At 39.7% G+C, this 15,330-nt stretch overlaps 1 protein-coding gene across 5 annotated transcripts in view; it reads left to right on the top strand.

The window, feature by feature from the left end:
• Positions 1–15,330, top strand: part of ANKRD26 (ankyrin repeat domain containing 26) — a 79,148-nt gene that overhangs the window by 42,551 nt on the left and 21,267 nt on the right. For 2 of the 5 annotated variants that reach the window (XM_069976487.1, XM_069976481.1), the window contains exons 14-27: positions 441–518; positions 728–774; positions 913–979; positions 1,071–1,115; positions 1,641–1,910; positions 2,314–2,360; positions 4,086–4,970; positions 5,415–5,551; positions 6,365–6,508; positions 8,592–8,619; positions 8,803–8,926; positions 11,937–12,150; positions 13,177–13,360; positions 15,060–15,194. In XM_069976487.1, the coding sequence (XP_069832588.1) occupies positions 441–518; positions 728–774; positions 913–979; positions 1,071–1,115; positions 1,641–1,910; positions 2,314–2,360; positions 4,086–4,970; positions 5,415–5,551; positions 6,365–6,508; positions 8,592–8,619; positions 8,803–8,926; positions 11,937–12,150; positions 13,177–13,360; positions 15,060–15,194 (2,405 nt within the window). The remainder of the gene's footprint in view (positions 1–440; positions 519–727; positions 775–912; positions 980–1,070; positions 1,116–1,640; positions 1,911–2,313; positions 2,361–4,085; positions 4,971–5,414; positions 5,552–6,364; positions 6,509–8,591; positions 8,620–8,802; positions 8,927–11,936; positions 12,151–13,176; positions 13,361–15,059; positions 15,195–15,330) is intronic. The other 3 variants (XM_069976492.1, XM_069976502.1, XM_069976509.1) reach the window with 3 other exon arrangements.

Here is a 15,330-nt window from a genome sequence, read left to right as displayed (position 1 = left end):
AAAAAAAAAAAAAAAATACAACACACCTATTTTTTCTTGTTACTTTTTATTAAAAAATTTTCAAAAATGTGACACTGTCCCTTTAAGCCTCTTCAGTGTTTGCATTGGCTGCAGGTTTAATCATACCTGCTATTTGTAATGGCTGTGCAAGTTATTTTAGTGTTATCACATTCAAGTAAACATGACAATGCTGCAGCACTTTACAGTGCCAGCACAAGTATGCATGGTTAGAAGTAATGCTGTCTCTGGAATAAAGCAGCCATGTTTTTATACGATTTAATAAGTAAAATCAAGACACTTATTGTCTAATCCACGTTTTAGCTGTCATCCAGTGGGAAAAAATATTTATTAATTGTTTATTATGAAATAAAAACAGAGGTAAAGCAAATAGTTTCCTTGCCCTCCATGTTTTCAGCTGTCAACTCTCATTCCTTTACTAGATGTCTATTATTGCCCTTTTCCAAACCAATCAAGAAGCTGTAAGATACAAGATAAGGGCTGGCACTTTAAGCAGAGGGGTATGATACACTTTGTATAAAGTCAAATCCAGTTGCTATCTTATGTATCAATAACAGATTCTGGATTTCTGCGGTACTAATGCTCTTCCTCTGCTTATTTGCACAACTGCTTCCAGGATTTCTGTGGCTACTGTTCATGTATGCTTTTTCTGAATGCTGTTGGACAGATGAATTGATGTATCTTTATTATTTTAATTTGTTTCTCACAGAGGCTTCTGATAACAGTACAGCTGTGAAAGAACTGGAAATGAAAAAGGTATTCCCTGGCCACAACCGATACAAATTAGTACTTGTAAAATTAGTTTGCTATTTTTACTTGTAATAATGCTTATTTTTAAACTCTATTTGTAAACTATAGATTTATGAGCCTCTGTGTTTTGTTCTTTTTCTACAGACCCCCTTTTTGCAAAATGAAGGCTCCTCTTCTAACTTTTTAAAGATCACTTCTGAAAATAAGCCAGGTAGTCTAAAGGCATTTAGCTGATCTGTGCAGTATGCCAAATTTAATGACGTGTTTTATCTTATTTAAATATAAATATATGTATTTTTTAGATGTTATGGCTGATTTGGGGCTGGATGACGCAGATGATATTGAAGGTAATGTATGGTCAAGTTTCTATACTTATGAAATACCCAATATCCAGTGGCTGATCTGAATTTTGTGATTCCACGTATAATACACCAACCATTATATTTAGAGTTTATGCTCCTATACATGATGTTCTCCCCTTTTTTTTATCTGTTTGTTTTTGTTTTTTTAATTTGTTTCTTGTCTTTCATTGGTATAATATTTTGGTGCTATCAACTTATTTGTACATGATTATTGTCATTTTCTATTATACAAAAGTGTGCAATTGTCAGTTTTTCTGTTGAGTATCTAGTAGATATATGCCATGTATAAAATACACTTATAGGATATGTTCCCACTATATCTTTTTTATTGCCGCAATGTTGTGGTCAATAGCGGCCATTATTTGTACAGTAACACCCATCATTGTGAAATAACGGTCTTTATTCTGCCACCGATGTCGGCCGTCCTAAAGGATGGACATCAAACGGACATAAAAAGACAGTGGAATCTTGGCCATATGTTTTAATTTTCCCTTACTATTCTTTGTTTAGATCCTTCAGACTGGGACTCAACCAGTCATTCATTTAAATGTTCAACACATACTTTACAAAGTATGACTTCTCCCCACCATAAGCTGCATGAACACCCATCTCCACGGACCAAAAGTGATAAAGTTACATCAAAGGACAATGCACCTTCACATTCAGTGTTTCTGGGTTCAGTACCTGAAGACGAAGGTGAAGATCATATGCAGTCAAGACAGAATAATTCACAAGCCATCCCCAAAAAGCTTTCTGAGCAGCTGCAGAACAGCAAAACTGGTAAGTGCATCATTTTGCCATGTATTTTTGCAACATTTTCTGGGACCTGGATGCTGAATTTACCTGGCTTTCTGTTGGAGTTAAGGAAATAGGAATTAATCAGAGTTTCTCCTTCAGAAGAGAGTCGTAAAGATGTATGGAGATTTAGACTATTGATACGTTATTGAGAATTCTGGGAAGACAAGATATGCTAAGTTTTTTTAAGGAAGCTTTACCTTTGAAGGAAAGCTACCTTGAAAAAGTTTTGAGAGTTGTTTTGCAGATCTTTACTTCCCAGTGGATATGTGTGCAGAATTGTTCCTTGTATACTAGTTGTAATGGTGTAAGCAGCCATTAAGTGCTTGTGATCATTTCTGATTTTTGTATGTAAATGTACCTTAATTAAATTATGCTTTTATGGCAGGGTCAACAGATGGAAAACATCTGACCAGTGATGGGAATAATACACCGGTAAGTCTTATTCTTTTTTTTTTTAATAGCTAGCGGAATAAATAAATAGATTAAGAAAAATATTTTTTTTCCAGAAAGAATGACAAAGAAAAAAAAAAGGTGAAAATCCTCCATTACTCTGACCTGAAAAGCATAAGTCCCAGCACAGAATGGCAAAATTCAGTGAATTGCGGCCGCAGAAAGACCTGTCACTTCACACTATAAAGCGAGCGGCTCTGGCTCCGCTTGCTTCATTGTGTGCTATGAGAGTCCTGATGCGGCCGCGCGCTGATGCGCCCGCATCAGTACACTGTGGCCGGAAAGATCATCCAGGGATGATCTTTGAAGAGACCAGCCGTTCCGTGACCCGGCTGGGTCACAGAACGGCTGGTCTCTTACGTAATGTCAACATAGCCTAAAGCATTACAATATGAACAGTCTTAAAAAAGCAGGAAAATGGCCCAGATTTACTTTTGCAAATCTACCAGAATTTTGGAAGTCTGTGCCAAAATAAAGTCTGTCTTTACTTGGATCACATTAAAGCGACTCTGTACCCACAATCTGCCCCCCCCACCCAACCGCTTGTACCTTTGGATAGCTGCTTTTAATCCAATGTCAAATTTGTGCGGCCTAGAGTGAGTATGCCCTAGGATTGCAACGGCCCTCTGTCCCTTCTCATCACTAGGAATGCCCCCGGGCAGGATTTTTCCTATTTATCATCTGTCTAAACACTGCACAGGTGCCTTAACGATCCAGCTCATGTGCAGAGTTCACACAGGTGATGAATAGGAGAAATTGTTCTAGGGGCATTTCTAATGATGAAGAGAGCAGAGAGGAGGGACGGAGGGGTGTCACAATCCTAGGACATGGGTATTCTAGGCCACGCCAATTTGACACAGAGCTGCAAGTTTAAAAGTAGTTTTTTAGGACAATAACTACATCACCTGCCGAACGGACCCAGGACAGATCTTGGATTAAAAGCAGCTATCCCAAGGTACAAGTGGTTTTTCTGTATCTCAGCTACACAGTCCCAGGCCCGCCCCCTGGATGATGATGGTGCAGTGAATGACGCCCATAGAGGGGTGATTACAGCCAAACCCAGCTCCCCGGCCGTGACTACTTGGCCTGACCGTGACTGACTGCTTGAGAGGAATTAGCATACAGCGCAGGACAAGTTCAAAGTATGATTTTTGGGTGTATGGGGCAGGGGCAGCTGCTATAGATATGTGTAGAAAGTGTGTTAGAGTGTGTATTAGCACAGATTATTGGCCTCATATCGATTTTTCAGGTGATTGGTTCCCTGTAACTTCCAGTTTTAGACACACTTCAACTTGATCCAACTAAAGGGGCATGGCCTCAGTTAAAGGGTGTGGCCTCAGTAAAAAAGAAAAAAAAAGGGACATGGCCTAAATCTGAATTTGCATAATTCTGGATTGAAGATAGCCTTTAGATATGCCAGATTTATCAATCAGCCCTAAGCCTTGTGATAAATGGTGTGCACTTGTAAGTTTGCACAAATCATGTGTTTATGGGTGGAATAAGGATGACCACAAGATGCTTACAGACTCATGTAAGTAAAGAAGCTATTTGAGTTGAGTATATGAAAAGCATATCCCTTATTATTTACAGTGCGGTTCTACTCATTTACTCATTCTCATAGTTTGTGAAAAAGTCGCCTAAATCTAATGTTCTGTAACTGTTGCATGTCCTGTCTAAATTTGTTTTGTATTTCTATGTGAAATGGAGATTGGGCCTATGTTGAAGTTCAGCCTAAGAAAGGATGATGTGATAAATGATACTAATGAAGTGATCTCACAACAGCAGCTTGAAAGTCCAGTCTTAGGAAAAAATCAGGATTCTTCATCTGAATCTGATCTGCCTTGGGAGGAAAAATATGAAAAACTGTGGGTAGACAAGGAGAAAAAGGATGTTAAGTCTCATTTTAAAGACATTACTGCTGAGCTGAAGCAAAAGTTTGGAGAAATGTGCAATAAGAAACAGACTTCTTCAAAGACTAATAAAAGCCATGAACATGACTCGTCCACACTAGATAACGGAGGCAATCATTTGGCACAGAAAAATCATGATTTAACTTCTGAAAAACTTGCATTGACAGCTGAACTTAAAACCTCAAGCTCCATAGTAACTTCTCCATTGGCTGTTAACCCAGAGAGCAAACTTTCTGAAAGCCATCATTCCAACCAGCATCACAGCAAGGCTGGAAGCGAATGTCAAGAGCACTATACGGTTACAAATGAGCATTACCCATTAGTAGAAAAAGACAGTTCAGTTCCTCTTAAGCTGAAACATTCTGGAAATAAATTGTCAATATCTTCTGAAAGCAAAGTGAAAACAATAACAAATCCAAGCCCTGAAATATTAGGCAATATGCACGCTGAAAGAAATGAGCCCTCAAGGAAGCATGGCAGTGTGCTGGACCAGTCTAAAAATGATAGGCATCATCAGCATCTGGAAGGGGAAGAAGTGGCCAATGATTTTATATATGATGCTCTTGGCAAGAATTTAGACAGACAGCTGGCTCAAGAAAGGAGAAAATTTAAGAACGAGGTAGGAATGCTTCAAATGGTATTCCTGAATTTGTCAAGAGAGAGAGAACAACTTCGTAAAGAGGTAGAGGTTTCCAGTCTTCAGAGCCTATATCTCTGCTTCTCTCTGCGCAGTAAATGAACTTTAATGTTTGTTTCTCTTATCCTGTAGAAGAAGGTTTCAGTGGAGCCTACACTGTGAACTTTAAGTGCCATCTTACCTTCAATATATCTTTCATTAATTCTAGAAAAAAAAAGGATTATCATTGCCTTGTCCTTTTTGCTGTGGTGTGTCCTGCGGTTATGTCTCCATCTTCAGTGTGGTCTAGCCCTGCTCTTGACTCTTATATGTTCTTGCCTTCCATTACTAAGGCTTCTGTTGTGTGATCATTTTCATTAATCTTGTAAATGTTACAATTCATTGTCATGTGGTTTGCTTTATGTCCCTCGATTTTCTTTCATCCGTTTTGGTTTTGTGCAGTTGTGTTTAATACCCTATAACTTACTGTTCACTTTTTAATTTGTGAAGGTAGGAAAAGAGAATGGAACTAGTCCAAGAAGACAAGTGGAATCGGAGAAGTTAAAAGGTGTCGACAACAGGCCTGGTCTACAAGTTGAGCCTAATATTAAGCTTAGCGCACATGCTAAGGCTAGCTTGCAAAAACGGTAAATAAGTTTTCATGTTAGCACATTGCTTCTGTTAGTGGGGTGCATGTCTATACAGTATATATGTAAACTTTTGGCATTGCTATGAAATTATTACTTATAATTCTTGCTGATCCAGATAATAATGATGTTGTGGATAGAAACATGGCTACTCAGGTTCTTCATAATCTAATTCCCAAAGGGGAAGTTGTTTTGGATGGGGCACCTAGTGGTCCCATAAGTCATCTTGTGGGCAAGATTAGAGGTTGCAAAGGTTTTTAAAGGTTTTGTCAGTCTGTAATCCGTATAACAAGGAACGTCGCATCTCCGAGTTTAATGGTTAAATGTATGGTTAAGGCAATGATGTAAAGCTGAAGGCAGGGGTGTAGCTAGGGGTTCAGTCCGGGGGGTGGGGAGTTTCACATATTGAACTATGTAAAAATGAAAGAGTTTATCCAGGATTAGGAAAACATAGCTGCCTTTTTCCAGAAACAGAGCCACTCTCCTCCTCAGTTTGTGTGTGGTATTGCAGCTCAATTCAAGTAATACCACACATAAACTAGGGGTATGACACTGTTTTTGGAAGGAAGCAACTAAATTTCAATTATAATCTGTAGCACTCCAAAATCAGGTGCAAAAAAGGTGTGTGTATTCCATCAAATGTGCATTACAGTAAAAAAAAAAAAAAAACCTCAGTGCAGCATATAAAAAGATGCGACTTTTCGATGGCCTTCTGCCATCCTTTTCACGCTTGACATGCTTTCTCTTTTGTATTTTTGCTGTTGTGATGTTCTGTTCTTAGTTTGCTGAGCAATTTGTTTTTTTTTACTTAAGGAATAATGAAGATGAGAAGCCTGTATCGAGCAAAGCTGATGACAAAGCATCTTGTAGAAAAGAAAAGAGCATGGTGAATGGCAGCATGCTTGATGTGTTTGATGACAGTAGTCTAAGTGAAGTGTCACAGGAGGAGGATGGAAGGTAAAGTATCACATACATACAAGAATGCATAGCAGAAACAAAAAACCCGTGCACTGTTCACATTAATACTTGTGATACATTTCTTTCAGTTGCACTTGGTATTGATTGCTGCATTAGCACAAGCTAGTCCCACACAGAACAATGGCTTAGGGCCTTATTACACCAACAGATTATCTGACAGATTTTTTAGAGCCAAAGCCAGGAATGGACTATAAACAGAGAACATGTAGTAAGGAAAGACTAAGGGCCCTATTCCACCGGACGATTATCGTTCAGATTATCGTTAAATCGTTCGAATCTAAACAATAATCGTTCGGTTGAAATGCAGTTAACGATTAACGACCGAACGAGAAATCGTTGATCGCTTTATAAGACCTGGACCTATTTTTATTGTTGCTCTTCGCAAAACGTTCGTAAATCATTCGCATTGAATAAGAAATCATTCGGTCGTTCGCAATAGATACGAACGCAATAGCGAATAAATAACGAAGAAGAAATGATCGCAATTACGATCATAAGTAACGATTATCGTTCCATGGAAATGAGTGAACATTTTCAGGTCTTTCACAATAGCAGTCGTTTGAGGTCGTTAATCGTTAGCGATTATGCAAACGATAATCGTCCGGTGGAATAGGGCCCTAAGATTTCTCCTTTCTTCAAATCCATTCCTGGCTTTGGCTTACAAAAAACACGTCAGATAATCTGTTGGTGTAATAGGGCCCTTAGTCTGATGTACTTTCAGGATCTATCACTTACGCTTTCAGTAAGGGCCCTATTCCACAGTAACGATAATCGGCCGAATCGGCCCGATTCGACCGATTATCGTTCGGTGAAATAGAGAGAACGATCAGCCGATGATCGTGTCATCGGTTGATCGTTCATTTAGGGCCAGACCTAAAATCATCGTTCCCCCACTGCGCATCGCTACGGTTGAATAGCAGTGCACGGCGGGCGACCGACTATTTCAGAAGCGCAGCAGCATACATTACCTGTTCAGGCTTCTTCTCTGCGCTGTCTTCATCCCCGGGTCCCGCGCGCTCTATCTTCCGAATGGCCGGTCAGCTGACGGAGCGCTCAGCCAATCACAGGCCGGGACCGCCGCGGCCTGTGATTGGCTGAGTGTGGCCTGTCAGCTGACCGGCCATTCGGAAGATAGAGTGCGCGGGACCCGGGGATGAAGACCTGCAGGTAATGTATGCTGCAAGGACATCAGTAACGATGTCCTTGCAGCCCTCGCTCAATGATCATCGGGCCGTTGAATAGGCCCAGTAAACGAGTTTACATCGTTGATCGGGCCCTGCTCGGCCCGTGGAATAGGACCCTAAGAGTGGATTTGTCCTATAGAACCAAGAACATGTACTGTCAATGGATAAAACATTGGGTTCTCACTTCTATTCCCAATACCAAATAATTCATGGTCACATTTTGTGTTTGGGATTTTTCATTAAAAGGGGTATCCAGGATTAGAAAAAAAAACAGATACTTTCTTGCAAGAACAGAACCACCCCTGCCCTGGCCCCTTTTTCCCGCTAGATTCACTAAGAGGTGCACACCTCTCGGTAAACCTTGCCGGCCCTGCGCCTGGCACAACAAATCTGCTCCTGCTTTCAGCAAGTGTAGATTTGTTCATGATAAATCAGATGCGGCAGGAGGCCACGCCACCTCCCCAGACTGCTCATCAGGCGAACGGGGGATATGGCAGGTGTACACTGTGGCCGCAGCCTTTGTTGATGTCCCCCCTTTGTATGAAACCTAAACTTTGTAGTAGACCTTTAGTAGAGGTTCCTGTCTCTAAAAATTTTCTGACTGGTCATAGTGATATGTCAGTAGTTATGATCAGTGATATCAACGTGCGGAGACCTCCACAGATCCTTAAAATGGTGCTGAGCTCTGTGCAAGTGGTATATGGATATTTAGAAAAAGTCAGTAGAGTTTCTCAGCACCCAGACTGCCACCAATCAAAATCTTTAGCTGTGTAATGTGTATGAACAGCCTGTATTTATCCCAGAACAACTACACTGAATGTAATAAGATAGAAGTTTTATTGGTAGTTTATATTTACATTTTCTTCAATTTTTTTTAGGTCAAGCGGTAAACGTACAGGAAAACAGGTAAAATTATGATTTTAATAATCATCTTATAACTGAATATATCCAAGTAAAAGTAGGAACTACCTGAAAAAAAAAAGACCTTGTTTGCATAACAGATCGTATGTCTATCCAGTGGACTGTAACAATTTCTATATTATGTGTATATATATGTATTATTATTATTATTTTATTTTGCTCACACAGATGAATGAAGATCTAGCAGATTATTCTCAGTCCTCTGACACTGCCACAGAAGATTCTGAACTGCCTACTTCAGCTTTCACAGATGCCATGTTACTTGTCAGACAACTCAACCTTGATGGCCAAGGTAATAGAAAAATGATAAAGATGTGATTTCCTTTACCTCTGTCTTAATATATGCATCATCATTTCTTAACCCTTTCCCGCACGAGGACGTAACTGTACGTCCTCGCGCGGGTGCGGGCGTTCAGAGCAGCGGCTCTGAACCGCGGCGGACCTGGGCGCCGCTTGTAGCCCGGGACCGCGGGTATTAGCGGGCACGGTCCGATTGTCTGACAGCTGCATCCGATTACTGGATTCAGCTTATCCCTGGTGTCTAGTGGCGGAGATCGCTCCCCCGGGACGTTATCCCGGAGGAACGATCTCTGTGTGTGCTGCCGGCCGGGGACCTCTCCAAGATGGCACCGCTCCCGGCTCGGCACTCGTTTACTTCCGGCTGCAGCAGCCGAAAGTAAATGAGTGATCTATCTCATGGATCTCTGCAGCATATCTATGCTGCAGAGATCTCTATGAGAGATCAAAGTGTATATACTAGAAGTCCCCCAGGGGGGCTTCTAGTATAAGTGTAAAAGTAAAAAAAAAAAGTTGTTGTCAATAAAAATCCCCCTCCCCTAATAAAAGTCTGAATCACCCCCCTTTTCCCAGGTTATAAATAAAAGTAAATAAATAAACAAACATGTTTGCTATAGCTGCGTGCATAATCGCCCAAACTATTAATTAATCACATTCCTGATCTCGCACGGTAAACGGCGTCATCGCAAAAAAAATGCCAAGTTTAAAATTGCGCATTTTTGGTCGCATCAAATCCAGAAAAAATTTAATAAAAAGCAATCAAAGGGCGTATATGCGCAATCAAGGTACCGATAGAAAGAACACATCATGGCGCAAAAAATGACACCTCATACAGCCCCATAGACCAAAGGATAAAAGCGTTATAAGCCTGGGAATGGAGCCATTTTAAGGAACATATATTTGTTAACAATGGTTTGAATTTTTTACAGGCCATCGGATACAATAAAAGTTTTACATGTTATATATCGTTTTAATCGTAACGACTTGAGGAACATGTATAACAAGTCAGTTTTACCCCAGGGCGAATGGCGTAAAAACACATACCCCCCAAATAAAAAATGCGTTGGTTTTTTTTTTTTCAATTTCACCACACTTTAAATTTTTTTCTGGTTTCGCAGTGTACTTTATGCAAAAAATCAGCATGTCATTGCAAAGTACAATTAGTGACGCAAAAAATAAGGGCTCATGTGGGTCTCTAGGTGGAAAAATGCAAGTGCTATGGCCTTTTAAGCACAAGGAGGAAAAAACGAAAACGCAAAAACGAAAATTAGCCTGGTCCCGAAGGGGTTAACCAGAATAGAGAGTACCCTGAAAGATGGTAGAGATTTACTAAGGTGAAGTTGCCAAATTTCTGTCTTAGTATGCACTAAATTACTGGCATATGTCATGGACCACATTTTTGTTGTGTTGTAGACTGTTTTTGCCCATGACAAAATAGTTTAAAAAAAGCTTTAAGAAATAGGCATAACTTAAATTGGCCAAATAGGTCTGGGATGCAATATCGGAAGAAAGCAAGCTGGTGAGCAGTGTCATGGTCTGAGTTGAAAAACCTTGGGTCTGTTCATGCGGACGTTACTTTGACGTGTTCTACCAACACAAGTATTGTTGCAGACAACAACAGGTAGTGGCCTCTATCAAAATAATGTTCCCTAATGTTCCATAATATAATAATTATATATATATATATATATATATATATATATATATATATATATATATAATATAATATATATATATATAATTTATTTTTTTATTTTTTTATTCGCAATGCAGTCTTTGTATTTAAAGGGGTTATCCAGCGCTACAAAAACATGGCCACTTTCCCCCTACTGTTGTCTCCAGTTTGGGTGGGGTTTTGAAATTCAGTTCCATTCAAGTAAATGGAGCTTAATTGCAAACCGCACCTGACCTGGAGACAAGAGTGATGCGGTCTCTGGAAGAAAGCGGCCATGCTTTTGTAGCGCTGGATAACTCCTTTAAAGCTACTCTGTTCCCACAATCTGACCCCCACAAACCACTTGTACCTTCGGATAGCTGCTTTTAATCCAAGATCCGTCCTGGGGTCCGTTCGGCAGGTGATGCAGTCGTTGTCCTGAAAAACAACTTTTAAACTGACAGCCCTTTGCCCTACGGGCATGGCCTAGATTGTGTTTGCATTAGGCTGGCACAACCTCTCTATCCCTTCTCCCCACCCTCCTCATCTTTAGGAATGCTCCAGGCAGATTGCCTCCTATTCATCAGCTGTGTTAGTCCGGAACATGGGCTGGATCGTTAAGCAGCTGTGCAATGTTCAGACAGGAGTAAATGTTTCAGTGGCATTTCTAATGATGAAGAGGGTGGGGAGGAGGGACGGAGGGGTGGTGCAAAGTTAGGGTACAGATACTCTCTTCGGGCACAGGGCTGCAAGTTTAAAAGTTGTTTTTTAGGACAATAACTGCATCACCTGCCAAGCGGACCCCAGGACAGATCTTGGATTAAAAACAGCTATCCGAAGGTACAAGTGGTTTGGGGGGGGGGGGGGCAAATTGTGGGTACACAGTCGCTTTAAATTAGTTTATATCCCTTAAAGCTGTAAGTTGCATTGGAGACATACTTAAAGTTGCAAGAGGCTACTATTTTAGGAATTTTCCTTATCCGTTTCTTAACCATTAAAAGTTAATGATTACTGGGAATATATTTTCTTGACAGATACAATGGCAGACCTGGCTTTTCCTTGGTTTACTTTGACATTTAAATGACAAGCTTAGAGAGCATGTACCTTTCATTAGCTACTGCAATGAAAATTCAGGGCTCCAACATGGCCTGGCAAAAACAGGCGATGGATAAAGGTTTTAGGAGCTGAACTGTGCAAACAACTGATTATGGGGCTGCTGTTTATTTTTTTCAAATTATATTCAATGTATGCATTAAATGGAGTAGAACATGCCTACATTTTTAGTGGCATATGATGAACCAAACATAAATAATGTTGTTTTTTTGGGTTTTTTTTGCTTTTTTTTTGTCAGATTCATTGATGCTTTTGAAAATTCAAAATGCTATACAGGAGTATGAACGAGTAATAGAAAAAGAAAAAGGAAGGCGGGCACTTCTGTCAAGAGAGGTTAAGAAATTGCGCAGAGAACGAAAAGAATTGCAACAAATAATGGAAGAAAACCGAGAGCTCAAGTTCTTGTTAGATCATCACAAAGTAGAATGGGAAAGTGACCTAAATAATTTAAGGTTCGAATAGTGTTTTTATCCCTTGTCTAAAATATAAGAGAGAAGGTTTTTTGTATTTGATCTTTTTATTTTGTAGAATGGGTCCTAATTTGGATCAGGAACAGTAACATACCCCTGTGATACATAAAACATGTTTGCAACATACACACAAAAACACAGAAAAATGTAACAGCTCACCGCAATGGCAAGATATAGACCCACTACAGACATGAAAATAGTTAAAAGCAGCCCCCCCCCCCCAACTGCCAAAAAAACTTCCACAAAACTAATGAGGCTCTTGGTTACCATTTGAAAATGGTGTAAACTACCCCACCACGTTACGGTGGCCTCATGAACGGGGCAGACCCTACACTGTACTATGGCCTCTCCATGGCATGAAATACGCCTATGCTCTGGGCATGCAAGATCCGTCTTATACCGGCACAAGTAATTACACCACCTGGGTGGGATGGGTGGAGTGCACGACGAAGTAGAGGCAGCCACTCCCCCATAGCAACATGCTCCTGCCTAGTGTGAATGGTGTTCTAGGAGAGCTGACCAAATTTGTCTTTTTTTTTTTTTTTTTTCCTATGTTTGCAACATAGCCAAAGTCTTCATCTCCAAACCCCCCCCCCAGCTTCCGTTTTTTTTTTTTTATCACAGCTGGGCCAAACACCCCCACAACATGTTGTGCCCTCTATCATATGTAGATTCCTGCATAAGCCTCCACTAATAGAGACCAAAGCAAGCGAAGATAGAGAAACAACATACATGGTGCTTATAAAATAATAGTCTGTAAGTGCCCAGATCAGGAAAACTCCTGCTTGATGCTATCGGTAACAACACATAGCTAATGTGCAATTGGCCCCATATGGAAGCACCTTGCTGTCAGATGCTTGAAGTGCAGGGAGCAATGTAGTTACCAGAGCCCAGTTGGCTGCTATCCTGGCAGCAAGATTTTGTCTAGCCATGATTTTATGGAGGGTTTTTGTTTTATATGCAGTCAAGTGTTCTTTGCTATAATGTATGATCTTATTTGGGTATTAGACTTACTCTCAAACAAGAGGAAGAAAAACGAAAGAGTGCCGAAATGCTATATGATAAGAGCAAAGAACAACTAAGAAAGAAGGAGGATCAGTGTTGCAAAGAGATGGAGGACAAGCAGCATCTTGAATTGACCTTAAGGAATTTAGAACTAGAAATGAGAAGCCTGAAGAACAATATAAAACAGGTATTATACTCACAGAATCTAAAACTTTTTTAAATGTGTGCTTTTTGAGAATGTTAGAATATGAATTCCTTATGCTTAGCAGGAGGGAAAAAAATTATCATACTTAAAAAAGGAGCATTAAGTTTTTTTTTAATCATGCTTAAAGAGGTTGTCCAGTAAAAATTTCTTTTTCTTTCAAATCAATTGGTGTCAGAAAGTTTTATATAGATTTGTAATTTTCTTGTATTAAAAAAATCGCAAGTCTTCCCATGCTAATTAGCTGCTGTATGTCATGCAGGAAATGTACTTTTATTTTCAGTCTGACGCAGTGCTTTCTGCTGACATCTCTGGCCGAGACAGGAACTGTCCAGAGCAGGAGAGGTTTGGTGATGGTGATTCATATAAAACCGAGACAAGAGTTCCTGTCTCGGCCAGAGATGTCAGCTGAAAGCACTGTGTCTGACTGAAAATAAACGTTTCCTGCATGACATACAGCAGCTAATAAGTATGGGAAGACTTTATATTTTTTAATAGAAGTAAATTACAAATCTATATAACTTTCTGACACCAGTTGATTTGAAAGAAAAAGATTTTCGCTGGATAACCTCTTTAACCATTTAAAGGAATATTGCCCTCTCAGCTAATATAGTTATATATAATAGGTAATCTTGTAGGACACTTCAAGTAAAATATTTATATATAATAACTATATTAGCTGAGATGTGAATACCCCTTTAACCCCTTAAGGATCGCACCCTTAGGGAAATTAAGAGAGGGCTCACTCTGATAGCAGCCAGGGACTAATAGTGGACGCGGGCCAATTGCCGGACCCCGCTTAAATAGCCATTTAAATGCAGCTGTCAAAACTGACAGCTGCACACATTTACACTGCTACACAATGAACAGAGACAAACTCTGTTCACTGTGTAGCATTGTGCCGAACAACTTATCTGTAAATTTTGCCAGGAAGACCCCTTTAAAGGGATACTACAAAAGACATCCCAAACTGTTTACATGTCTACAAAGCTATGTAAGGGTACAAACCCACTTGACGTATTTGCTGCGTGAATCAGTCTTAAAAATAAGCAGGCAAAACGCAGGTTGGCTTTATACGATTGTTCTTTGTTAAAATACGCAATTGCGTATTTTTGAAGTGTGAAGCTACATGCGTTTTTGCGACAGGTTGTTAACAACTGATGCTATGCTAACAACAAGCTTCACGCTTCAAAAATACGCAATTGCGTATTTTAACGCAGAACAATTGTATAAAGCCAACCTGCGTTTTGCCTGCTTATTTTTAAGACTGATTCACGCAGCAAATACGTCAAGTGGGTTTGTACCCTAAGTGTAGTTTTCTAAGGTTGCAATTGCCTTTTTTGTTCTAGGGGGTGTGGGCAGAGTACTAAAGTGCACTGACATGCCAAGACCACACCTCTATGACATTTTAGAGCAGTAATAAAAAGTATTGTTTTAGGTTAATGGAGGCTCGGAAAACTACAACAGAGGTATAGACAGCTCCACTGCTTACATGGCTCTCTAGCCATATAGGCGGTTTGGTATATCTTTTAATAGCTGACAGATTTCATTTAAAGGGCCAGACATTGACTTAACAGGGTCAGTAGGTGGAAGGAAAGCTAATTACCTACTACTGTAGTAAATTACACTGAATAACCAGCAGCTGTTTTGTTTTATCACCATTTATTTATTTTTTATTTGAAAGGTTGAAGAAGAACGGAATGAAGCCCAGCGGTTACATGCACAAGAACAGAATGCTAGGGTACTTCATGAAGGTGCTTTAAATAATTTAAAGAAAAAGGAAGAAGAGGCCCAAAAAATCAAGAATAAACATGTAGAGGTAATTTATTATTTCAAAAACTGACAATCCATTAAAAAAAAATAAAAATAAATAAAATACATATATATATATATATAGTGATAGTAGAAGCTATGACAACACTTGGTAATATGCACTAGAGCACATTTGTTGATAC

The sequence above is a fragment of the Dendropsophus ebraccatus genome, chromosome 1, assembly GCF_027789765.1.
Source record: "Dendropsophus ebraccatus isolate aDenEbr1 chromosome 1, aDenEbr1.pat, whole genome shotgun sequence".
Classification (NCBI taxonomy): Eukaryota; Metazoa; Chordata; class Amphibia; order Anura; family Hylidae; genus Dendropsophus; species Dendropsophus ebraccatus.
Note: the sequence above shows the minus strand (reverse complement) of the source record. Positions and strands in the feature narration are given on the sequence as shown.